The sequence below is a fragment of the Oncorhynchus gorbuscha genome, linkage group LG05 (assembly GCF_021184085.1).
Source record: "Oncorhynchus gorbuscha isolate QuinsamMale2020 ecotype Even-year linkage group LG05, OgorEven_v1.0, whole genome shotgun sequence".
NCBI classification, from domain to species: Eukaryota; Metazoa; Chordata; class Actinopteri; order Salmoniformes; family Salmonidae; genus Oncorhynchus; species Oncorhynchus gorbuscha.
The window spans coordinates 59477654-59504497 of NC_060177.1; the positions used below are offsets into that span (position 1 = coordinate 59477654).

Consider the following 26844-nt stretch of genomic DNA (forward strand, 5'->3'; position numbering starts at 1 on the left):
TTACACCCAAACCATCTTCATTGTTTCACTCATAATAACTTTTTTTTAAATAATTTGGCATTTGTCTCCTAACCATTGACTGAACAGCATTCCTTGAAGGACCATATCGAACCATATAGGATGTCAACATGTGAGCCAATGGAACTGAAGCGGTACCTTCTCCAGCTTTGACAGAAGCTCCTCCGTGTCAGTTTTGCCTTGCTCCTTAGCCTGTAAGACAAAAAGCTGAAAATCAGTCAAACCAACACGCCTTTCAACTTCTCTGAACGTGGGTCTGAGCCAAGAGATCAATATCAGTGTGAACAGCTACAGAACCTTCTGCATCCTCTGTTGATAGTCAGCTGCCTTCCTCTTCAGCTCCTCGCTGGTCTGACGAGACTCCTTCAGCTCCGACTCGTACAGGTCGCTACGGCGACGGGCTGCAGACAGGTCCTCCTCCAGCTGCCTGATGGCCACGCGCATCTCCTCCAGCTGGGCATGGTACTCCTGCAGAGGGATGCGAAGAGGAACGAGGGATGAGAGAGAGGGATAGCGGAGGAGTGCAGAGGGATGCGAGAGGAACGAGGGATGAGAGAGAGGGATAGCGGAGGAGTGCAGAGGTGAAAGACATGAGGAGAAGGATGAGTGCCAAAAATAACAAGTACATAGAAAGGAACGGAAAGCATCGCAGAAAGAGATTAGATAGGCAGACATGAGAGAGGGAGGGATGGGGAGGGGAGGTACAACGAATAGACAGATAATGACATACTGTGTAATGGAATCTATTAAACGAAGCATTATGGAACAAGGAGAGGTAGGGCAGAGAAGAAGTGCATCAACTAAAATCCATTAGTGTTCTTCTCTTCTAAAGTTTTAATGAATGATTAGCTATGGCTAACAGCTTTCATTTCCATCTCATGGTCTGGTCACGGGGCATGCAGCAGTCCTGTCAACCGGGCTGGTTAGGACTAGCAGTGGCTAATGAAAAGTAGCATGGTCTCTGTGCCTGGGAAGGGTGAGGACACCCTGACAATGGAACACGACAGGCGCAGCAGATAACATCAGCAGCACCAGCCAGTCAGCTGCACCAGTTAGTCCCTTTTCATTTCAAAGTTCTCCTCCAGTTTCCATCCAGTTTCAAACCTTGCTAAGTGTTCCTCCATCAACCCTTAAAGCGTGTCTCCGAGGACGTCCGCCTGTTGTCTACAGTAAGTGACAGGAAGACACTTCATGAGTCATTAACTATTATAATAAGAAAATGTGTAAGAAATGACTCATGCCGTGTTTTAAAAATGAAAATGAAAGACAACGGAATTTCATAATCAGTACAATTTCCTCCCAAATTATGTTTGGACCTCCTTATAACGCTAATTAAGATACAAAAAGCATTTGCTATTTGAGTAAATGATGATTGGCATTGTCAATTAGGATTCATGGCATGAAGCTATGAATTTAGGAAGAAAAAGGTAAACAGTAAATTAAATTGATAATTGGAATGATAATTAAGGTTTTCACTTGAGCAATACTTGCATCTACTGAATGAACCAGAAACCACAGGGACCTTTCATTTAATCTCTTTGTAGAGTCAAATTCAAATCCATTTCAAGTAGGAAAGAATCTTCATACAGAATGACAGTGTGTTTCGCCAGCGGGCCGACTCAGCATATCAGTTCCTCAGTGTCCCCAGTCCCCTAGGTCCCTGACTGGATCACAGCAAATCTCTGGCAGCCCTGAACATCAATTAGCAGGAGAACTGTTCTAGGCCTGGGCTTAAGTACAGAGCTGAGTGATACCCATGGAGGAGGAGGGAGGAGTGAGCCAGGGGCAGGAAGGAGTGGATAGGATTAAAGAGAGAGAGAGAGCGAAAAGGGGGAATACAGGGTGAATAGAATGGAACAGTGCACACCAGAAGAGCTGATTCAGAGTGTGAATTACCTAACTCACACACACATGCAAACGCACACACACAATCACACAGAAAGTCCCTCCCTATCGTCCCGACCTGCACAGTCCCGCTGGGAGCTTCAAATGCAGTAGGTGTAGCCCTGACAGGGAGAGTGATAGTTCTGCTGTAGCCTCTCAAGATGGGGGAGACTAATCCATGGTACTGGGGGGAAAAAACACTGCCTTGCCTCTAACTCTTCACTCTGCCTTACAGAACAGAATAATCATTCCTTTCAGTCATCTTCAGACATGTTGTATGTGCCAAAGGTAAGTTTGCTGACAAAGTGGTTAAATGAAGCTTACTTTAGGTAGGCCTTAGAACTGGATCAAACCTACCTATCACAAATACAATACTAAGAGGTAGAATAGTTGTCTTATCCCAGTTATAGTCTGTCAGCCTGCGTGCTTTGTGTTCAGTGTTAGGGATCGGTTCCAATTAGCCTAGTGTTTAATTCTCACTGCTTCTCAGAATTACGGAATTTGCATGTACTGATTGTCTTGCAATGGATTTCTCTTTCTCTCACTGAAAAGCTGGTATTGCTCATATCCCCAATCTTCCATGTTTGTTGAGCCAACACTGAATACATTCTGCATAAATATGAACATGACTTCCAGACTCCTAAAAGAGAGCATGGGAGAGAGGCACTGTTCAAGACCTTATGCAGCCTTCAAAATCAAGCAGGAAAGTACCTCTGCAAATATCCAATAGCCTAACTCCTTCGCATGTATGACAATTACCAAACACTTTATGAACTTGAACTATAAGTGGGTCAATCATTTCCATAGCTAATTCCCAGGTTTGCATTAGCCGCATCAGTAAGCGGTAACGATACCACCACGGGGGACCATGGAGTGGGTGTGAAGACGACAGTGCAGTGGTGAAACACCAACACCCTGGTTCCCATAATGTAAGATCCAAAACCCCATCGCCTCATCACGACAGGCTGCCCACTGCATCAGCGGCACGGCACACTCTCCACTTCTAGGTATGGATGGTTCACATTGCCATGGCAACCATTGCGCTATAGCGCCTGTGCCTGGTAACCACTGCCAGGGATTCTGCTCTGTGCCGTGGAGGGGGGGTTTCATACTGTCTAACTGTCCTCTGCTGTCGATCTTTCAATATCTTAATTCACGAACTTGGCAACCCTTCACCAAATCAGATCATTGTTGTATCCGCATTGCGCACGCACACACACACACACACACACACACACACACACACACACACACACACACACACACACACACACACACACACACACACACACACACACACACACACACACACACACACACACACACACACACACACACACACACACACACACACACACAAACACAAAACTCACACACACAGAGACACACACACACACACTATTTGGATAATGGTGGGCTGAACGTGACTCTATCCTTCCTCTACACTCCTCAATCAGCAGAGACTCAGGAGACACTACATCAGTCCTGAAAGTGGCGAGTGATAAACACACAGGAGACGCCTTGATGTACTGGGGCGCTGAGCTATGCAAAGGCACGCCACTACTAGAGAGACATCCACTGAGACTTTCTTTAAGGTCAGGACAAGTCCTGTGTGAACGGCAGAGTGCGTTTGAGTTCACGCCCACTGTTGGACACCATACTGCAAACTCCTAGTAAATTGTCAATGCTGACACTCACAGAAGGCTGGCGCTACTAGAACGTCTGTTTCAGACTTCTATTATGTGGCACTCAAGGCTTTTTCTCTATTATCTGAGAAAGGCAATGAAACAACAGTAACAACACTAATTCACATGAATTTGGTTCCATGTATTCAGGAATCCAGACCCAGGGTGTTTAACAGTCTACTGACTCCACCTACACAGAGAGCAGTGGAGAAGCCTCAACACCCTCCTCATCTGTAATTAACCCGGCTTTGACAGGGTAGCACTCTCCTCGCACCCCACACGACTCACACCCCATAGGGATGGGCAATCAACCCTTTACAGCACATCCCTCCACAGCACTCTGGGTAGAAGTTGCCCGTAGGCACTGAGCTAGGATCAGCTTACCCTCCCCAAATCTTAACCCTAAACATTACAGTTAAACAGCGTTTAGAGGCAACATTGTGTTACTCCCTCCACCACCCACAACCCCTGCCAGGCATCTGATGCCCCACAGGAGGCGCTCTCCTCTACCTGTTCTTTGATCTCCTGCAGCTTGTTGCTCTGCTCCCGGATGCCGTGGAGGAGCTGCAGCGCCTTGTCGTCTTCCTGGGAAACCTCCATACGGGCCTGCTCCAGACTGAGCTTCAGACTCTGAAACACACACATACAGTTCAGCAAAGAACAGAAACGGACCATTTTCAGGACCCTGTCTTTCAAAGATAATTCCTAAAAATCCAAATAGCTTCACAGATCTTCATTGTAAAGGGTTTAAACACTGTTTCCCATGCTTGTTCAATGAACCATAAACAACTAATGAACATGCACCTGTGGAACGGTCATTAAGACACTAACAGCTTACAGACGGTAGGCAGTTAAGGTCACAGTTATGAAAACTTAGGACACTAAAAGAGGCCTTTCTACTGACTCTGAAAAACACCAAAAGAAAGATGCCCAGTGTCCCTGCTCATCTGCATGAACGTGCCTTAGGCATGCTGCAAGGAGGCATGAGGAATGCAGATGTGGCCAGGGCCATAAATTGCAATGTCCGTACTGTGAGACGCCTAAGACAGTGCTGCAGGGTGACAGGACAGACAGTTGATCGTCCGCACAGTGGAAAACCACGTGTAACAAAACCTGCACAGGATCGGTACATCCAAACATCACACCTGCAGGTCAGGTACAGGATGGCAACAACAACTGCCTGAGTTACACCAGGAAAGTATAATCCCTCCATCAGTGCTCAAACTGTCCGCAATAGGCTGAGAGAGGCTGGACTGAGTGCTTGCAGGACATCACCGGCAACAATGTCGCCTATGGGCACAAACCCACCCTCGCTGGACCAGTTTATTATCTATTGTCGAAGGAATAAGCACTACACCGAGGCCTGTGCTCTGGAGCAGGATCGATTTGGAGGATCGATCATCAGACTGGGCTTTTTGTCATTGCAGGCAATCTCAATGCTGTGCGTTACAGGAAAGACATCATCCTCCCTCATGTGGTACCCTTCCTGCAGGCTCATCCTGACATGACACTCCAGCATGACAATGCCACCAGCCATACTGCTCGTTCTGTGCATGATTTCCTGCAAGACAGGAATGTCAGTGTTCTGCCATTGCCAGCGAAGAGCCTGGATCTCAATCCCATTGAGCACGTCTGGGACCTGTTGGATTGGAGGGTGAGGGAGAGGGCCATTCCCCCCAGAAATGTCCAGGAATTTGCAGGTGACGTGGTGAAAGTAGGGTAACATCTCATAACAAGAACTGGCACATCTGGTGCAGTCCATGAGGAGGAGATGCACTACAGTACTTAATGCAGCTGGTGGTCACACCAGATACTGACTGTTACTTTTGACCCCCCCCCCTTTGTTCAGGGACACATTATTCCACTTCTGTTAGTCACATGTCTGAACTTGTTCAGTTTATGTCTCAGTTGTTGAATCTTGTTATGTTCATACAAATATTTACACGTTAAGTTTGCTGAAAGTAAACGCAGTTGACAGTGAGAGGACGTTTCTTTTTTTGCTGAGTTTATATAAAGCCTGTTGGTAACACCGCATGTAGTACACAAGAGCACCCACACACACACACACACACACACACACACACACACACACACACACACACACACACACACACACACACACACACACACACACACACACACACACACACACACACACACACACACACACATAGTACCTATCTGCTTTACAGAATCACACACACACACACACACACACACACACACACACACACACACACACACACACACACACACACACACACACACACACACACACACACACACACACACACACACACACACACACACACACACACACACACACACACACATAGTTCCTATCTGCTTTACAGAATCACACACACACACACACACACACACACACACACACACACACACACACACACACACACACACACACACACACACACACACACACACACACACACACACACACACACACACACACACACACACACACACACACACACACACACACACACAGTCAGGATCTTGGGCCACTCACAGTGCACTCAGTTATGTAGGTAGCCAGGTCTTGTTCCAGGATGGTCCTCTGTGTCTCTGAGGCTTTCAGCTCCACATCCTTCTGCTGCAGCACTGACTCCAGATCAGACATCTTACTCTGGACTAGAGAGATCTCCTGTTCCATCTGAATACAGCAACATGGAGGACAGCTTTATTTGTCCATTTCACCATTAGTTCATCTTCCCAATGTCAACTGAACTCTTGCAGGTGACCACAACCTTACATAACTGTAATAAACATGGCCATTTATAATAAACCAAAGGACTGAAGTTGATTGTGCAAAGCATTTCCTTGATCACAGCGATTGGGGTTGAAGAAGGCTTTGTGCTGAGAGCAGTGAGAACATAGATGAATCATTGCAGCAGTGCTTCACAGGAAAGCATGTGAAAGACAACAGCACATTTAAGTCCATTATGTAAAAAGATATAACTGTTGCCAAATCTCCTTTGAACCCAGCCTACTATGAAGAAATTGTGAGGTAAAATCTTTAAGGAAAATTCCACCCAAAAACTGCAATCAAGTTTTCAAGATATATAACTTTCAAAATACAGCATCAGATGATGCTAAATGCATCGCGCCAGCTGCATTTCTGTATTCTGAAAGTTATATAGATTCAAATCTTGATTGCTGACATGCAAAACATGTTGGGACTATATCAACAATAGACTAATGAACCAAATATCAAAACATAGTTTTTTGGGGGGGAGTTTTCCTTTAAGCTATAGGAAGCTATTTCTGTACCTCCTAAGCCAAGCTGCTCATCTCAGTATGTGTGGTTTAAGAGATGAGCCAGTTGGGTGATGGATGGATGCAATTACAGAAGCCATTAGAGCCCCTGAGGAGCACTGAGAGTCACGGGTGCAGGGCCGTCAACTGTGTCACAGATACACAATCACAGTACATACTGGAGTGCATAGACTACATGCTGTGTTGGAGTGCTTACCACTAAACCCAATCACAACATAACACACAATAAAAAGGTTATGGTATGGAGTCCCAGCACTGGGTAGCAACACAAGGTGCCACAGTAATGTGGAGTGACAACACAGACACCACATAACAACAGTAGTCTCAAATCAGAGAACCATCAGTCAGTCACAGGACATGAACAAATAATCATAGGCACACACTGATAGACACACACAGAGTGACTTGACACACGCAGAGTATATCAAACATAAGAGTACCTGTGACATGTGTCTTGTGTCTCTCAATGCTCTCTGTATTTAGTGTCTTGATGCCTTTAGCGGGTCTTATCTAGAGAGCTGAGGGCTGTAACCACTAATCTGCAGGAGAAGAAAAGAGCGTGGGAGAGAGACTAATTGCAGTAAACACTCTATATACACAATCTCTCCTGAAAGCTGTGGGGCTTTTATTTACAGCACTTACCTTTTCATGTCATTATGTTATACCACACCACCTTTTACAGTTTATCAAATGGGAAATTATTAGCACCATTGAATTGATGTTTAATGTCGCGACAACATTACATAAATGGACTTTCAACATTCCTTTTCCAACATGTTGTAGCTTGTATAGGAAACAGGGTTAAGAGCAGAAAACCCCATACTAAAGCTGCCTTTAGTGCCATTCATAATCATCATTAAATGTTATCTTCTAATCAAACAATTAAGGTAAATAAACAATTAAACTAATCAAGTGAAACGCAAGTCAAAGAATAAAAAAAACTACATGAGCCCTTTCATGCCCATGTTCAAAATTCAGAATTCAAAAATCCGTAATCAGACCAAACCCAACACTTGAGGGGCCCAAGTAGCACCAAACTCCACAGCAGCTCAATCCGCGATGCTTTACATTTGAAGGCATACTCCTTATATTACATAATCACACACATAATTAGCATCTATTCTGAGAACTACTTTTAATCACAGAGTGAAAAAACATAGAACCATACCGTATGGACCATGCTGTGTGGACCATGCCGTGTCAACCATGCCGTGTGGACTATGCCGTGTGGACCATGCCGTGTGGACCATGCCGTGTGGACCATGCCGTGTGGACTATGCCGTGTGGACCATGCCGTGTGGACCATGCACCATGCCGTGTGGACCATGCCGTGTGGACCATGCCGTGTGGACCATGCCGTGTGGACCATGCCTGTGTGTGTGGACCATGCCGTGTGGATCATGCCGTGTGGACCATGGATGGACCATGCCGTGTGGACCATGCCGTGTGGATGCCGTGTGGACCATGCCGTGTGGACCATGCCGTGTGGACCATGCCGTGGACCATGCCGTGTGGATCATGCCGTGTGGATGCCCATGCCGTGTGGACCATGCCGTGTGGACCATGCCGTGTGGACCATGCCGTGTGGATCATGCCGTGTGGACCATGCCGTGTGGACCATGCCGTGTGGACCATGCCGTGTGGACCATGCCGTGTGGACCATGCCGTGTGGACCATGCCGTGTGGACCATGCCGTGTCGACCATGCCGTGTCGACCATGCCGTGTGGACCATGCCGTGTCAACCATGCCGTGTCGACCATGCCGTGTGGACCATGCCGTGTGGACCATGCCGTGTGGATCATGCCGTGTGGACCATGCCGTGTGGACTATGCCGTGTGGACCATGCCGTGTGGATCATGCCGTGTGGACCATGCCGTGTGGACCATGCCGTGTGGACCATACCGCGTGGACCATGCTGTGTGGACCATGCCGTGTGGACCATACCGTATGGGTATATTCTGGAATAAGACAAACCTAAAAATAGAGTGTGATTCTGAGTGTGTGTGCACATGGCCGCCTCTTTAAGCACTATTCTCTATATTTGGCAGCCTTTGAGATGGAGAGGCAGGAGAATGAAGAAAAGAAGACTGTCACTGTCTATTAAGCATGGGCTTCTCTCCCACTCCTGCTCACAGCAGCAGCTCAGTGGAGGAGCTTCGACAGCCACAGGCCCAGGGGTTTCACATAACATTCTGCATCCCATGATGCAACGGAGACTATGGCTTCACACAGACCAATCACCAACCCCATAAGATAGCACTTCCCACATCACATCCAAACAGACAGAGTAGCATATATCCATCATGTGAAAGGAACAATGAGCACTGTCTGCATGGAGTATAGCACTGCAGCCTTAGGCAATGTATATTTGATTGGTACATAACATTATTGATGCAATGCAAGACAGGGTTGATGCGCTCTGAGAGATCCAGGCCCCATTCCCCAACACATGCAGAAACCACCAGAAACCTTTGAAATAGATAAACATATTTTTTTCATTTCCTGTTGTTTATATACAGTATCTCAAACCAGGAACTCTGTCATATCCTGTGTAATATGTCAAAACTATATGATAGATTTCTCATCATGGTGGAGTGGATTACTGTTTGATTTTGGGGTAGGCTGTCAACAGCATGTATTGTGTGACACTATCTGTTTTCTAATGATGTCAACAATGCGTCTGGCATAGAATCAGGTATTAGAATACACATTTAAGAGGATCTCTATGGCGTCTAGACATATTTGATGTCATGAATATGATGTCTTTATGCCATGGGTAATGTCCATATTCACTTCGGTTCATTGTGTCTGCGGAAGGTTCACAGACAGGTTTTCAACCGAGCTACATTATCAGAGACGCAGAGCGGGCAACTTAACGGGTCACACATAATGGCTGACGACAACCAGATAAGGTTAATTTAAGCCTACATTTTTAAGTTTAATAGAGAAATCAGTAAGTAGCTTTACAATTTTCCTAATTGAACAGCATTTAAAGGGCGGTTCTTCCTTAAGGTCAAATGTGACTGATATTAGGGCGGAAGTATGATTTGAAGTTTCAGCAAGTAATTCCAACTGGGTAATTGTTGTGGGATGTCGGCGTGCCATAAGCCTACCGCGCCGTGTAGAATCAATGCCATGAAGGATGGTGCAGGCCGGCAAGTTGCTACAGTAGCCTAGCATGGGGTAGCAGATGGGGATCAGATCTGGCTGACTTGTTCGCAGGCTACATTTCTCACCACCAGTCCATGATGAGCCAAGAGAGCAGGCTGTGCAACTGGGCTCATCCTCTGTAATAATTACCTCCCAGAAAGCAATTACAAATAACTAATATTGTTTTTAAAAGCACCATTATAACTAGCAATATTACAGTCAGTCACCTCTGGCTGAGAAGGACTCGGTAGAACAGTGTTGGATTTGTTCATTTTATATTTTTTTATTTCACCTTTATTTAACCAGGTAGGCAAGTTGAGAACAAGTTCTCATTTACAATTGCGACCTGGCCAAGATAAAGCAAAGCAGTTCGACAGATACAACGACACAGAGTTACACATGGAGTAAAACAAACATACAGTCAATAATACAGTATAAACAAGTCTATATACGGTGTGAGCAAATGAGGTGAGAAGGGAGGTAAAGGCAAAAAAAGCCATGGTGGCAAAGTAAATACAGTATAGCAAGTAAAACACTGGAATGGTAGTTTTGCAATGGAGGAATGTGCAAACTAGAAATAAAAATAATGGGGTGCAAAGGAGCAAAATAAATTAATTAATTAAATACAGTAGGGAAAGAGGTAGTTGTTTGGGCAACATTATAAGTGGGCTATGTACAGGTGCAGTAATCTGTGAGCTGCTCTGACAGTTGGTGCTTAAAGCTAGTGAGGGAGATAAGTGTTTCCAGTTTCAGAGATATTTGTAGTTCGTTCCAGTCATTGGCAGTAGAGAACTGGAAGGAGAGGCGGCCAAAGAAATAATTGGTTTTGGGGGTGACTAGAAAGATATACCTGCTGGAGCGTGTGCTACAGGTGGGAGATGCTATGGTGACCAGCGAGCTGAGATAAGGGGGAACTTTACCTAGCAGGGTCTTGTAGATGACATGGAGCCAGTGGGTTTGGCGACGAGTATGAAGCGAGGGTCAACCAACGAGAGCGTACAGGTCGCAATGGTGGGTAGTATATGGGGCTTTGGTGACAAAACGGATTGCACTGTGATAGACTGCATCCAATTTGTTGAGTAGGGTATTGGAGGCTATTTTGTAAATGACATCGCCAAAGTCGAGGATTGGTAGGATGGTCAGTTTTACAAGGGTATGTTTGGCAGCATGAGCGAAGTATGCTTTGTTGCGAAATAGGAAGCAAATTCTAGATTTAACTTTGGATTGGAGATGTTTGATATGGGTCTGGAAGGAGAGTTTACAGTCTAACCAGACACCTAGATATTTGTAGTTGTCCACGTATTCTAAGTCAGAGCCGTCCAGAGTAGTGATGTTGGACAGGCGGGTAGGTGCAGGTAGCGATCGGTTGAAGAGCATGCATTTAGTTTTACTTGTATTTAAGAGCAATTGGAGGCCACGGAAGGAGAGTTGTATGGCATTGAAGCTTGCCTGGAGGGTTGTTAACACAGTGTCCAAAGAAGGGCCAGAAGTATACAGAATGTCTTGCTAAATGAATCTACCATAACTGGGGAGACCTTATACTGCATTTTTAAAGCCGGAATACTTAATGGTGAAACTACCACGTCTAATATTACAACAGCAGATAAGTTACTGCAAACAACAAACACCGTTTTTTTTCTGCTTCGTGCATCAGATAGAACATAAGTATATCCCGCTGGACACATACGTCAATTCAACGTCTATTTCACGTTGGTTCAAGATAATTTCCTTTAAATGACTTGGAAACAACGTTGATTCAACCAGTGTGTGACCAGTGGGATGTAAGCCACTGCTGCTTTGTCAACAAAAACATTTCAGAACCAAGTCGCTGTCTCAGGTGCTGCCCAGATTCAAAACATTTCAGGACCATGCCGCTGTCTCAGGTGCTGCCCAGATTCAAGGATAGGATAGGATAAGTATTCCCTCTCACCCCCCCCCTTTAAGATTTAGATGCACTATTGTAAAGTGACTGTTCCACTGGATGTCATAAGGTGAATGCACCAATTTGTAAGTCGCTCTGGATAAGAGCGTCTGCTAAATGACTTAAATGTAAATGTAAATGTAAAACATTTCAGAACCAAGCCGCTGTCTCAGGTGCTGCCCAGATTCAAAACATTTCAGAACCAAGCCGCTGTCTCAGGTGCTGCCCAGATTCGAATCATTTCAGAACCATGCCGCTGTCTCAGGTGCTACCCAGATTCAAAACATTTCAGGACCATGGCGCTGTCTCAGGTGCTGCCCAGATTCAAAACATTTCAGGCCCATGGCGCTGTCTCAGGTGCTGCCCAGATTCAAAACAATACAGGACCATGGCGCTGTCTCAGGTGTAGCCCAGATTCAAAACATTTCAGGACCATGGCGCTGTCCACTAATGCCTACAAACTCAGACATTGACAGCTCAACAGTGCTGAAATAGTTCGAGCCCCAGAGAACATCAGTGATTTTAAACTACTTTAAGTGCAAGTGAATATAATGTATTGCACATGTTAGTTTTGCTGATTTGCAGCTTCAGAATTATAGCTAATGGGTTGCAGCGAGTTATGTTTTTGAGCATGGTGATGATGATGCCTAAGAATAGGATGAGGATGCTTGATGAAACATATATTACATGCTATGACCTGTTTTCTGATATTGTCGACAAAGCATTTAGACATTAGACCATAGAAATATAACAAATCCATTGGATGTATGCAGTAGATTTAGGCCTAATTGTGACATCATGTGTATAATGTATTTTACGAATCCCTATGCTTAAGCCTATCAGAAACGAGTATTCAACAATGTCTTGGTAAAATTCAAGGATAACGTCCATGTCACTTCACTTGCGTCTGCCGACTGTTCACCCATGTGCTTTTAAAGGGACTATCAGTATTACCTCCAAATAGCCTGCTACAATAGGCTACACATCATATGTCTGACGAAAACAAGGTATGGTTAATTACGCATACTTTGAGTTTCGAGGAGAAATCTAATACCTGAACTTGGAGGGTACTATGATGTTGAAGGCTGAGCTATTGTCAATTAACAGCATTCTTACGTAGGTATTCCTCTTGTACAGATGGGATAGGGCAGTGTGCAGTGAGATGGTGATTGCATCGTCTGTGGATCTATTGGGGCGGTATACAAATTGAGTGTGTCTAGGGTGTCAGGTAGGTTGGAGGTGATAAGATCCTTAACTAGCCACTCAAAGCACTTCATGATGACAGAAGTGAGTGCTACGGGGCGATAGTCATTTAGTTCAGTTACCTTTGCTTTCTTGGGTACAGAAACAATGGTGGACATCTTGAAACAAGTTGGGATAGTAGACTTGGATAGGAGTAGATTGAATATGTCCGTAAACACTCCAGCCAGCTGGTCGGCACATGCTCTGAGGATGCGGCTAGGGATGCCGTCTGGGCCCGGCAACCTTGCGATGGTTCACAAGCTTTCATGTCTTACTCACGTCGGCCACAGAGAACGAGAGCCCACAGTCCTTGGGAGTAGCCACGTTGGTGGCACTGTGTTATCCTCAAAGCGGGCAAAGAAGGTGTTTAGCTTGTCTGGGAGCAATACGTTGGTGTCTCGACGTGGCTGGTTTTCCCTTTGTAATCCATGATTGTCTGTAGACCCTGCGTCTGAGCCATTGAATTGCAACTCCACTCCGTCTTTGTACTGACATTTTGCCTGTTTGATTGCCTTACCGAGGGAATAACTACACTATTCGTATTCAGCCATATTCCCAGTCACCTTGCCATGGCTAAATGCGGTGGTTCGCGGGTTTCAGTTTTGCGCCGTAATTGGCTCAGTGTTCTGTCACTCATGGGGACACTATGTCACCACCAAATCTAAGGGTAGAGCTTGAAATTTCAAGCCCCTTGGGTTCTGCCATAGAGTAACATTAGAAGTGCCCATCCAAGAAGGCTCAAGGTCATTAGCCACAGATAAAATGACGTAAAATAATGTTTTATCTACAGTAGCTTTGATTGGACTGATCACATCAACATCATACCTTCAACATCTTAGCTAGCAGTTATCATCATGAATCAAGTCGACAATCTACTGGCAAATCCTTATTAATCCTTGTCACATGAATAGCCTGCTATTCAGTGGAGTGGCTGTGTGGTCCCAAGTCTGGGTTTAAGGGTCTCTTTTCCAAGCTTAAAACTATGAGTTTCAACTTTGGCAATGCTGTCAATCCAGCATCCATGATTTGTAACGCGCTCAAATAAACTGTTAACTCAGAATTGGGAAATCTGACTTTAGTGAGTTCAAGACGACTGGGAACTCAGGAAAAAACTAGCTCCGGCCTGAAGATCACTGACGTCATCATGATTCGACCCTGTTTTTTTTGTCTTGAAAGCACCATGAATCCAGAGAATGCCAGACTTAGATGACAAAATTTGCCCACAAAGGACCGCCGCACCACCTTCCTATTGAAGTGAGCACAGCACAACAAGGTTTGTCCAAAGATGTCTTGTATGCTACTGCGTAAATAATGTAATATGCCAGGAAGATACAATTGAAGTTGGAAGTTTACATACACTTAGGTTGGAGTCATTAAAACTCGTTTTTCAACCACTCCACAAATTTCTTGTTAACAAGAAGTTGGAGATGAAACGTGGCTGGGTCTTTCAGCATGACAATGATCCCAAACACACTGCATGGAGGAATGGGCCAAAATACCAGCAACAGTGTGTGAAAACCTTGTGAAGACTTACAGAAAACGTTTGGCGTCTGTCATTGCCAACAAAGGGTATATAACAAAGTATTGAGATAAACTTTTGTTATTGACCAAATACTTATTTTTCCACCATAATTTGCAAATAATTTCATTAAAAATCCTACAATGTGATTTTCTGGAATTGTTTTCTAATTTTGTCTGTCATAGTTGACGTGTACTTATGATGAAAATTACAGGCCTCTCTCATCGTTTTAAGTGGGAGAACTTGCACAATTGGTGGCTGACTAATAGCTTTTTTGCCCCACTGTTTGTGTGTGCATGTGTCTGCGTCTATGTTTGTGTTGCTTGTTGTCCCTTTATGCCATAGTTTGTACATCTCAATTGTCAGCTATGTCTTTTTAGAAGGCAGTAAATGAGGCTGAATGAACTGTTTCGCTGCCAGACAAGGCTCCGCTGATAGCCAGGTGTAGCAGTGGTAAGGTGTTGGGACTGCTGTTGGGACTCTGCTGTTGGGACAGCTTTATGTAGGCCCTAACAGCTTGTGGGCACTGTTTGACACCGTTAAAGTGCAATTCATGTATTGTTTAGTGTGTGTTTAATTATGTTGTGTTGTGTAGTGGCTTTGGTGGCATGCATCCCAAAATGTTTTTTGTTTGTTTGCCATTTTCAAGCTCCGAGTCTCTACTTTTATCCAATTTAAAAAACACAATTTCAAATGTTACTACATAAGACCGAATCGAGGTTGTGGAGGCCCACTGAGGGATATGCTTTCACCTGTCCAGTGCAATCAAATCAGTACCAATGAACGAAAATGAGAAATAAAGTTTTGATTTAACTTCAGATTTCTCTTTGTGGTTTCCCAGGGTCTTCTCATGCACCCAGGTGTAGTTTCCAGGACAGGGGATCTATCATTGAGCAGCTGGAGAAGCAGGCTCAGAGGACTCTAATGCCTTCTCTCAATATTGGGACAAGCTGTTCCCCAGTCCTCCTCTCCTTCCTGAATAGTCTAACTAATGAGTAAGTCCCACGTCTTTCTTCAACCTCACATACAACAACTCTGAATTTGCAGTCATAATGTGCCTTCTAACCACAAATGTGATTTCAACCACTACCTTAACCATACCCTTATCTCTATCCCTAAATCAAGAACAAAATGTCTCATGTACTTAATTGCTTAATCAAATACACTAACTCAACACTAAAATATGCAACTCAAATATGTTCCCTTTCTTTTCTCTAGCCAATGGAGAGTGATTCAGCATGGCATGAAGAATAACGTAAGTCTCCGCAGTCTCCGCATAAGGATCTGATCAAAAGTAATGCACTATTTAGGAGAATGTGTCATGGAATAGCTTGATTTAATATTACTCTGTTGGCCATAGCTGACATTTGAGCAGCTCTCCATGATGTGTCTGAAAATTCTTAGGGTCGTGACCCAGATGGCCCTCCGTATTCTGCTACCAGTGCTGGCTCGTAATCATGGGGGTGAACCTGAGGAGTGGGGCAACCTCCCCAGAATCCCAGTGCTCTTTGACAGGGTCTAAGGACTCCTTAGACAGTCTGGATGAGCGGGAGAAAAGGCTACTGATCAGTGAGATGAACTACTGGACCAAGGAAAGGAGGAATGGCAGGGCAGACCACCATGCTACCAAACCACCATGCTACTCTCCTAAGAGGTATGCTCACAGTAATATTTCAACGTATTGTTTATCCCTGACCCATACCTAACATCAATTGGAAAGCATACCATGTATTTTTATGTTCTGATAACAAATGTTGCCCCAGAGAGGACGGGTCTTGGGTAAGCCATTATAAAGTAAACTATGAATAAAGACATTGGGGGCAGTACATGCCTTTCAGAAATAATACAATTCTGATGTTGTAAAAACATCAAAATCATGTTAAAAATGTTGGTTTTGGGATTCTTTGCATGGCATCAGTGATGTTTGTGTGTGTATCTTCAAGATGACAGACCTGGTTACAGAGCTTGCATGCATCTGAAGAGGCTGCCCTCATAGTGGAGCCTCTGACGGATCTCTTTGGAGTAACAGTGGAAAGCCTCCTGATGTCCTTGTCTAAGGGCCACTCCAACCTCGCCTCCTCCAGCTCCTCTCAGCTGAGCTGTGCTATCGCGGGGGAGGTGTACACCAGCTTAACTCTGGCCTCTCAGTGGCCATTCAGGCCAGCCCTGGTAGTTGCTCCCCTTTGGAAAGTCAGGAGGCAGGGAGGTCATTCGCGTAGCCTCGGTGCAGATCCTGGCTGAGCTACAGAGCCAAAAGTCTGAGCCAGAGTGGATAGGGTCCAGGTGAGTGTCATGAAGCGCTGGTGCGGGTGACGATGGTGACAGGTGTGGGAAATTATCAGCAGCCTGGTGACGTAGAGGCCGGAGAGGGAGTATACGTGACAGTACCCCCTCCCTGACGCGCAACTCCAGCCGCAAGATGCTGACCAAAGGGACAATGCGGAGGATCAGGAGCAGACCAGTCGCCTCCACCAAGGCGCAGGAACCTGACGAGCAGTCTGAAAAGCTGGAGCCTGGCGAGCCAGCTGTGGCGTGGGAGCCTGCCGAGCCCACCGAGTCTTGAGAAACTGACGAGCTAGCTGAGGCATCCTCGGTAGACTCGGCAACAGATGCTTGACAGGCCAACCGAGTCTTGAGACCCTGTGGTACCGGCTGAGGCATGCAAGCCTGATGAGCCGGCTGAGGCACACTCGGTTGCTCCAGCAGCAGAACCCAGACTGACGTCACCTCCAACACAAAAACGAAAAACACTCCCTGATGCTTCCCTTTGGCGAGGTGTTATTTACTCTGTTCCGTGTCGGTGCGTTGTTCGTGTTCCTTGATTTAAGTTCCGTTTATTTATTAAACACTCACTCTCTGTACTTGCTTCCCAACTCTCAGCGCATTCGTTACAGAATAACACCTCACCTAAGGGAAACATCTGGGAGTTAATTTATTTATTATTGGTTTCCATGGGAATGACGTCAGGTCCGGGAGCCGCTACAGGCTCTTATGCCTCAGCCGGATTGCCAGACTCCCCTGCCTCCGCCGGTTCGTCAGGCTCTCATGCCTCAGCCGGATTGCCAGGCTCCACTGCCTCAGCCGGCTTGTCGGGCTTTCATGCCTTCGCTGGATCGCCAGGCTCCCCTGCTTCCACCGGCTCGTCAGGCTCTCATGCCTCAGCTGGATCACCAGGCCCACCTGCTTCAGCCTGTATGTCAGGTTCCCACGCCCCAGCCGGCGACAGGTTCCCGCACAGCAGCAGGGGCGACCGGTCCGCTCCTGATCCCCAGGATCGTCCCTTTGGTCGGAGTCCTGCGCCTGGAGCTGTGCGGCGGGGAGGGGGAACTGTCATGTGTGCTCCCTCTCTGGCCTTTAGGTCACCAGGCTGCTCGTTATGGAGCACACCTGTCACCATTGTTACGTGCACCTGGGAGTCATCAGACTCACCTGGACTCCATCACCTCCCTGATTACCTTCCCTATATATGTCACTCCTTAGAACCTGTTCATCTTTGTCCATTTCTTCAAAGTGTCATTGTTCCTATAACCAGATCTGAAAAAGGGTCCAAGGTCAAAGTGTGAGCTAGAGATCAACCTCCCTGGTATTCCCATCCCTGATGAGGTGCCTGATGATTTGACCTTCCCCATCGCTAGGAGCTCCTGCATCGACACCAGGGACTGTATAATGCCAGGGATTTCTATGAGTGACCTAAGGACAAAGATGATGACACACACAGATGAAGCCCTGCATCGTAATAGTCCAAGGACTGAAAGTAACCAACAATCGAGTGCCAAAGCCTCTCTTCGATTCTTCACTCCCTCTTGCACCAGCAAGGGAACATATTTGCTAACAAAGGGAGTTGGGATTGACATGGAAGAGAAAGAAGTGTGCTACCCTAGGGAGTTATTCATCCCTTCAGACATCAGCAGTGCTACTGCATTCCCTCTGCAGTCCTTGATGGACTCCGACAAAGATGATTTTATCTGTTTTGTCACGATACTGGTGATAAGGTTGCTATCAAAGATCGGTCCCTCAGCCCTAGATGGACCTTCCCAACAGGCAGTAGATATGACAGCAATATTTCAACAGTTCTGTCTGAGTTCTGTGCTGCGTCTGGATTCTCAAGGACACAGGCGTACCCTCAGGACCTGCACATCCACAATGTGTTCAGGGGTGCACATAAAAACCTCCTGGAGGCGTTTGGCTCTTGTAACGCCCTCCAAGCCGTTATGGCCTCCCAGGAATCTGAATTTGACAGAGTCCTGGTGCAGGGATGTAAGGAGGCATCAAGACCAGCTTCTACTGCAACAAACCCAGCAGACCAGGCTGAGACAGAGAGTGGGAATGAGCAGAGAGCAAGAAGGAGCTTTCTTTGCTTCTCAATGACCAAACTCAGGATCAACAATAAGGTATAGGAGATGTTGCTTTATGTTCCAATTAGGGGCTGGTGTCATTGATGTGGCTATGATGAGATAAATATATGAGATAAACATGTTTTTTTCCTCACTATATTGTTGCGTTGCATTCAGAAGATTTGATTTACATTTTCTTTAACTTTCTCTTTTAGCGTTCCAAGAGAGGAAACAAAATTACTGCCTAGGACCAGACTGAGATTCCCTCTACTGCATAGGTAAGGATGTTTTAAAGCTCTGCTTTAGCTTGAAGTTTTGTTTAGGTGTGGTAGAAACATAGAGTAGGTCTAGTAAACTTATAGAACTGTTATTTATTAATATTTATTATACATAAAGTGATTATATTTCTCTCTCTCACCCCTTTGGCTTGTGTTTCTAGCCCCCCCACATTGGGGCTCAGGGTGCTGAATCTCCCGTTGGAGAGGTTTCTCGGTCCATCTCTCAGCCTATCACATAACGCTCCTTGATAATCAGGGTCTTCTCAGCAATGATGAAGCGGCTCAAGCGCTCCTCCTGGAAGACCCTGTAACCTGTTACGCTGTATGAATAAATACTTTTGACAATAGGAATCTGCATGTCTACCCTTTAAAGTATATTTGATCAAATAAATGTGAAATATTTTTACAAGGGTTTTACATGTTTTGGATGATTGGTAGCACTGAAGCAGCTTTTCTCACATACTCTCTGGTCAGACAGTGAAAGATAAATGCATTAGTTCCCCCATGGTTACCCATCATTTTGTTGGGCAGTTGTTGAGCTGGCAGGGTTTCAACCTCAGCTTGACTCTATTACAATAACGTTGGTGCATAGCCAGTCAGATAACCAGATGCTCTCTATTCATTTAGTTACAGCGATAAGAGCTTTATTAACAGCAAAGGGAAAACCCATCATGGAGAATTTGATATCTGCAGCTAGATCAACTCTCTGAGATGTTTTCTGTGGGTTGAATAATGTGTGGCATGAGTCAGTCCTGTTGCAGAGGAGGAGAGAGAAGTCATGGTGTTGCTCTACATTCAGAATGCAGGAGGACCAGCAGCTACTGGGACTCTGCTGTAACATATGGGCTGTGGGTGGCAGTGAATCACTCACCTGTTGCAAATGTACAGGTAACTGCCTAAATAAATGAGGGATACAAAGTATATTAGAAACAGGTGCTACCACACAGGTGTGGTTCCTGAGTTAATTAAGCAATTAACATCCCTTCATGCTTAGGGTCATGTATAAATATGTCCAGTTGCCTATTATTTTGGCCAGAAGAAAAGAAATGGAAGAAGAAGAAAAGGACTCAGTGACTTTGAGGGAGAGGTATCAAAGGAGCATAGGAGGTTTAAAGTCTGTCTGTGTGTGTGTGTGTGTGTGTGTGTGTGTGTGTGTGTGTGTGTGTGTGTGTGTGTGTGTGTGTGTGTGTGTGTGTGTGCGTGTGCGTGTGTGCGTGTGTGCGTGTGCGTGTGTGTATGCGTGTGTGCGTGTGCGTGTGTGCGTGTGTGCGTGTGCATGTGTGTATGCGTGTGTGTGTGTGCGTATGCGTGTGTGTGTGTGCGTATGTGTGTGTATGCGTGTGTGTGTGTGTGCGTGTGTGTGTGTATGCGTGTGTGTGTGTGCGTATGCGTGTGTGTGTGTGCGTATGTGTGTGTATGCGTGTGTGTGTGTGTGCGTGTGTGTGTGTATGCGTGTGTGCGTGTGTGTGTGTATGCGTGTGTGTGTGTGCGTGTGTGTGTGTATGCGTGTGTGCGTGTGCGTGTGTGTGTGTATGCGTGTGTGTATGCGCGTCTCAGTCACCAGATCTCAACCCAATTGAACACTTATGAGAGATTCAGGAGCGGCGTCTGAGACAGTGTTCCCATCACCATCAACAAAACACCAAATGATGGAATTTCTAATGGAAAAATGGTGCCACATCCCTCCAATAGAGTTCCAGATCTATGTCAAGGCGCACTGGAGCTATTCTGGAGGCTCGTGGCGGCCCAACGCCCTGTTACGACACTTTATGTTGGTGTTCCTTTATTTTGGCAGAAGCACAGATTATGTCAAGCTCTCAGTTCTAGTTCCCCTATCTAGACCTATCAGGTCCAATCCCTAAACCCTAAAATGGACAGGGATTGTTTTCTATAGCTAAGTCCCTGGTCATGACAACAGCATCTCAGTAAACCTGATGCCACATGGGTACAATCAATCGTACCTCAGACTCTTTACAAAGGAACTACTAGATGTGGAGAGATCCCACAAAGAGGATCACAGAAGAGGTAAGGGGCCTTTTAGAAATGACACTTGAGGGTACGGGAGAGCTACAGCAGCAGAGCTCTCCTCTCATCACGACTCACATTAACATGCATGGATTTGCGCTAGAGAGCAGCTACACCACCTGACCGTATCTGCTCGCCGCCTTCAGCCCTTTCTCTTTCTCCGAGTCACATTTCACACTGTTCTGTGCCGCCTCCTGTCTACAGGTGAACACAAGTGCAAATGAACAAATTCTTCTCTTGCCAATTCCTCTTGCTTTACACTTATGTAATCATATGGATACTCCCTAAATATAGTCCTAATATTCTAATATACACTACATTGCCAAACGTATGTGGACACGCATTAGTGGATTCTGCTATTTCAGCCACTCCTGTTGCTGACAGGCGTGTAAGATCGAGCACACAACCATGCAATCTCCATAAACAAACATTTGCAGTAGAATGGTCCGTACTGAAGAGCTCAGTGACTTGCAACATGGCACAGTCATAGGATGCCACCTTTCCAACAAGTCAGCTCATCACATTTCTGCCCTGCAAAAACTGCCCCGGTAAGCTTTAAGTGCTGTTATTGTAAAGTGGAAATGTCGGCTCAGCCGCGAAGTGATAGGCCACAAAAGCTCACAAAACAGGACCGGCGAGTGCTGAAGCACTTGTTGAGGTCGGTGTTGAAGAACTTGACTGGCCTACACAGAGCCCTGACCTCAACCTCATAGAACACCTTTGGGATAAATTGGAACACCGACTGCGAGCCAGGCCTAATCGGCCAACATCAGTGCCCAACCTCACTAATGCTCTTGTGGCTGAATGGAAGCAAGTCCCCGCAGCAATGTTCCAACATCTAGTGGAAAGCCTTCCCTGATGAGTAGTTTCTTTTAGCAGCAAAGATGGGTCCAGCTCCGTATTAATGCTCATGATTTTGGAATGAGATGTTTGACGAGCAGATGTCATACTGTTGGTCATGTAGTGTACTTTATCCTAAATATGTACACTCTTAGAAAAAGGGTTCCAGAAGAGTTATTTTGGCTTTCCTCATAGAAAGACCCTTTTTGGTTCCAGGTAGAACCCTTTTTGCCCCTTACTCAGTCCACTCCACGTAGCCCTCTGTGCCCCATTGGGAACACTAATAAAGCCAACTATATCTGTCCCTAGTTAGACCCTATACAAACCACTTCTCTGCCTTTGATTGGAACTTAGTACATTGAAAATCTTTACACGTCCAGTGTATCTAAGTAAGATATACAGTATTATTCCTTCATGAGCCATCTCAGTGTCAGACAAAGGGGAAAGGCAGATATTTCATCATCATACATTATTAATGATGATTACTTTAAAACAACCGTGGTGTGAGGGATATTGTAAAAAGACAAAAGACTTAAATATCAACATTTATCACTTAACTATCATTAATATGTATGTATTGTAGTCTAATTGAATGTTGGCCAGATAAAGAAACAGGAGCTACCTTCTCCTGTCACCTGCTCTGAGAGGTAGCTGAGGGAGGGGGAGATAGACAGAGGTGAAACAACTGTTTCCATAGAAATACATGTTCTCTCAACACAGACTTGATTGATCATTTCAGGCATTTCAGCACTTCTTTTCTTGTTACAGAATCTATTTTTGGCCACACAGGCCTTCCTACGCACACATTTCCCTAACAATAACTCACCAAGTGCCTTATCAATGGCAACTATCTCAATTTGTAGTGAACAGTTCATGTGATTCACGATCGAACTCTCAATAGAGATGATTCTTTGTTCTACCAAGCTTCGATATAACAAGGACAATAAACACACAGTGCCTAGATTCTGTTTTTCCAACATGAACTTCCTACTTCCTCAAATTCTAGGCAAAAGAAACCCATCAGGAAAAAACGGATAATTTCAGAATCCTTTGAAACAGTACATCCAAGCAGAGAGAGAAGTCAGAATGTGAGAGCTGTGATTCCCCTAAGAAGTTGATGGAGATCTGCTGAAAGGAGACAGAGACGCTATGAGAGGGGAGATGCTAATGTACACCGTTGCCTGAAGAGGATGGGTAAACAAAGACAACCATTTAATGCTAACACAGCATCTCAGAGTCGTGACAATAGAAGACTCTGCTCTCCCACTGATGCACCAGGCACCTGTGCTATACCGCGATCACATCGGACTGAAACTCCCCTGACAGTAGCACAACCGCAAATCAATCAATTTGAACAGCATGCTGAGACAGGCAAACAAAGGCAGATCAGTTGCAGTGTGTCGAGGCAGTTTAGATGATCTGCACACACAGGCTTGTTGTTACACAGTCCTTGTTGTTACTCTGTCAGTGCAATCAATTCCACCCTGTTATTAGTGAAAGATTCCTTCAGAGCAGTACTTACTCAGACCTGTCCGGTGCTCTCGGTGCCTTGCTGAAGAACCACCTTAGAGGGGGCACATCCTCACCCAGAAAGCCCGATCATGTGGGGTCTTGCTGGGCAGCCACCGGCCAGTACGAGGGACTCGCTGATTCATCAAAACTGGGGATGTCATCTTCACTGTAGAGAGTAGAGCCAAACGAAAGGGAGAGAAGAGGTTTGGCAGGAGAGAGGGATGTGAGCAGTGAGAGCGAGGGAAGATTAGCACACAGAGAGATAGAGTGAAGGAGCGAGGGAGGGAATGGAGGAGAGAGGGAAACTGCATTGAAGAGTAATGCAGTAGATCAGTGAAAACACAATCGCAGACATGCAAGGAAATCTCGCTTCCCCACTCTCTATTTTCTCTCTCTCTCTCTCTCTCTCTCTCTCTCTCTCTCTCTCTCTCTCTCTCTCTCTCTCTCTCTCTCTCTCTCTCTCTCTCTCTCTCTCTCTCTCTCTCTCTCTCTCTCTCTCTCTCTCTCTCTCTCTCTCTCTCTCTCTCTCTCTCTCTCCACACTGCAATAGATTACGCTAATCACTGTAATACATGCAGCCAGATTCACTGCCGAAACTGTGTTCTCTCCCGCATAACACATGCATCTCAGTAACAACCCCTCCACAGAGACCCCAGCTCTTCTCAGACATCAAACACAGTGATCGGTTACCTATCGCAGTCTCTCCTATCACACTCTGCACTGCTATCAAATGTCCAATTTAGTGGACGGCACAGTGGTCCTGTTACTGATAAGACTGCTTCTATGCAATAAAAACAAGTTCAAGCTACACCTGTCCACAGCTGCTCCAAATCAACTCCAAAGATAAACACATGAATACACTTCAATGCCAAGCTGTTTAGACATGCATTTCAGCTGTATTAGTCATTCTAGAGAAGTCAGTGAGGAAGCAAATCCATCACAAAAAAAAGCTTATTATTCGTCAGGCTGGTTGGCCTTTCTGTCATTGTATCAATGTTGAGTTTAGCCAAACTGACACATACACGCACATGTGAGCAGAAGCACACACACACACACATACACACGCACACACACACACACACACACACACACACACACACACACACACACACACACACACACACACACACACACACACACACACACACACACACACACACACACACACACACACACACACACACACACACACACTGGGGCCGCTGAGGTCCCCGCTTGGGAGCAGACGGCAGGACCTGTCCTGGTAAGCAAAACTCCATCACAACAGTAGAGATATGAAACAGCTTGGCAAGTTCAAGTAACCAATCAATGGTTGTTATGGCCCTGTCAACCACCAGAACACAACTCGGCATTCATATCCCGGGCTACTATTGCTGTTATGAGTGTATGCAATCATTCACTGATTTTAGATCTTAAAGTGTAGAATTGTTTGAAATGAACTTTTCAAATCAAATTGGATGTGGAGCATAGCAGGCAATAAGCAGGCTATAAACTTGCATCGAGTGGGGAAAATGGACCAGCAAACAAACCACAACAATGACTTTGACTTTGTTTCTGTTGAGTGTTTACTCAGCTCAGATGAAAGCAAAACATTGGAGGCATGCTTTGTCTTATGAGCCGAGAATATAATTGTTTCCGACTCCCAGTGATTCAGACAAGCAGCCGTCTCAATCTGAACAGAAATCTGGGCCTGCAAGAAATCAAATCCAGTAAGAATCCTCAATTACGGATTTCTCGGAGAAGACTTCTGCTATTACAGCATGAGGTCATGCTCTAGGTCTATGAAAACAGTACATTTTGTCTTTGGACTAGGCTGAAAACCAAAATACTGCACAGTACTATCCCCTAAGGAATACCATGCTATGCCATTTGATGTTTGTGCGTGCATTGTATACATAGACCTGCAGAACCAATCAGTGTTCTCTAAACATCTCGTGATATCCTTTGAAGTGCAACTAATTGTTCGGATTTAGAAATAGAACCCGCTTTTGGCTCAAAAGCATTGCGTAATGCAGTGTGTTGCCAGAAAGACATGATCAATAGCCTCACTGCTGTCTCTCCACTTCCATCTGAGCTAACTGCAGCTAAAACCTGACAATCTGCCTCCTGATGACGTCTCTCTAAAAGACCATTCAACCTGACCAAACACAAAAAGCTGTTACAAACTGTTACAATTCAAACACATCACATCATTTTCTGTAAAAGTGTGCAATTTTTGTTCCATTTAATAGAGATCAATGCATGCAATGGTATACATGTGCAGTATAATAAAGTTAGCTAATTAGATTCGGACAATTGTCAACATTTTGTCAGCAGATCTTGGATTACACTCCTCTCCAAAACACATCAGTATGAAATTGGTTCTGGTTTCGTAGAGAGAATATGAGGATGGGTAGAGGCTTTTGCAGAGGCTTTTTGCTGATGTTACCTAGCAACAAGGTATTGTACATACCTTAGGCCAATCGCAGCTTAATATCGAAGGAAGGAGAATAATGAGAGTTTCATCACAATTCACTGAGCTTGTATAAATGATCCTTCAGACTGGATTTATCTGTTGCTAGAGTACAGAGGGGAATTCTTAATCCAGGGAAAATGACACTCCTCAAAGCACAATCAATTAAATCTTATATTCCACTCACCTTTATAACAACGTGTCACAGACTTCTTTCAAGACATGCTGAATTTCAGGGACATCAGGTGGACAAAAGTTGCATGAAAGCTCTATGCAAAGCTCAATACGGCTGGAAGACTGTAAGAAGGCTGTAGGACTAAGATGGTTAGTCTGGGAGAGTGGTGACCAATGTGTGCAGAACATGCTGAGGCTCTCCTAGAGAAAATACCAGTGATTAAATATTGCCCTCCATTGGTACAAAAATGAAATGACATTACTGGCGATAACACGTGATGGTTTATGTAAGGGTAGAGTTCTTAAAGAGGAACACTGCTGCAGTCTGGAGGTGAGTGCCTCTTCATCAAAAGTGACTCTTACATAACTGGAGCCTGGAAGATCGCCCTTGCATTGGCTCAAATGTAGCGAACAGGCAGCACACTGACAGGCAGACATAGTGTCAGACCAGAGCAGGCCTGCTGTATGTAGGCAGATGTTACATAAGTGTTCTCTTCTCACCTAGTAGAAAATAT

At 45.3% G+C, this 26844-nt stretch overlaps 1 protein-coding gene across 7 annotated transcripts in view; it reads right to left on the reverse strand.

The window, feature by feature from the left end:
• LOC124036192 (citron rho-interacting kinase) overlaps window positions 1–26475 on the reverse strand; it is a 56452-nt gene extending 29977 nt beyond the window's left edge. For 5 of the 7 annotated variants that reach the window (XM_046350443.1, XM_046350440.1, XM_046350442.1 and 2 more), the window contains exons 1-6: window positions 23714–24048; window positions 7322–7420; window positions 6115–6258; window positions 4098–4217; window positions 316–486; window positions 157–210 (exon numbers count right to left, since the gene is read on the reverse strand). In XM_046350443.1, the coding sequence (XP_046206399.1) occupies window positions 157–210; window positions 316–486; window positions 4098–4217; window positions 6115–6258; window positions 7322–7330 (498 nt within the window). In that variant the 5' untranslated portion in view covers window positions 7331–7420; window positions 23714–24048. Of the gene's footprint in view, window positions 1–156; window positions 211–315; window positions 487–4097; window positions 4218–6114; window positions 6259–7321; window positions 7421–23713; window positions 24049–26342 lie in introns of those variants that run through there. The other 2 variants (XM_046350437.1, XM_046350438.1) reach the window with 2 other exon arrangements.
• Window positions 26476–26844: the final 369 nt, after the last annotated feature.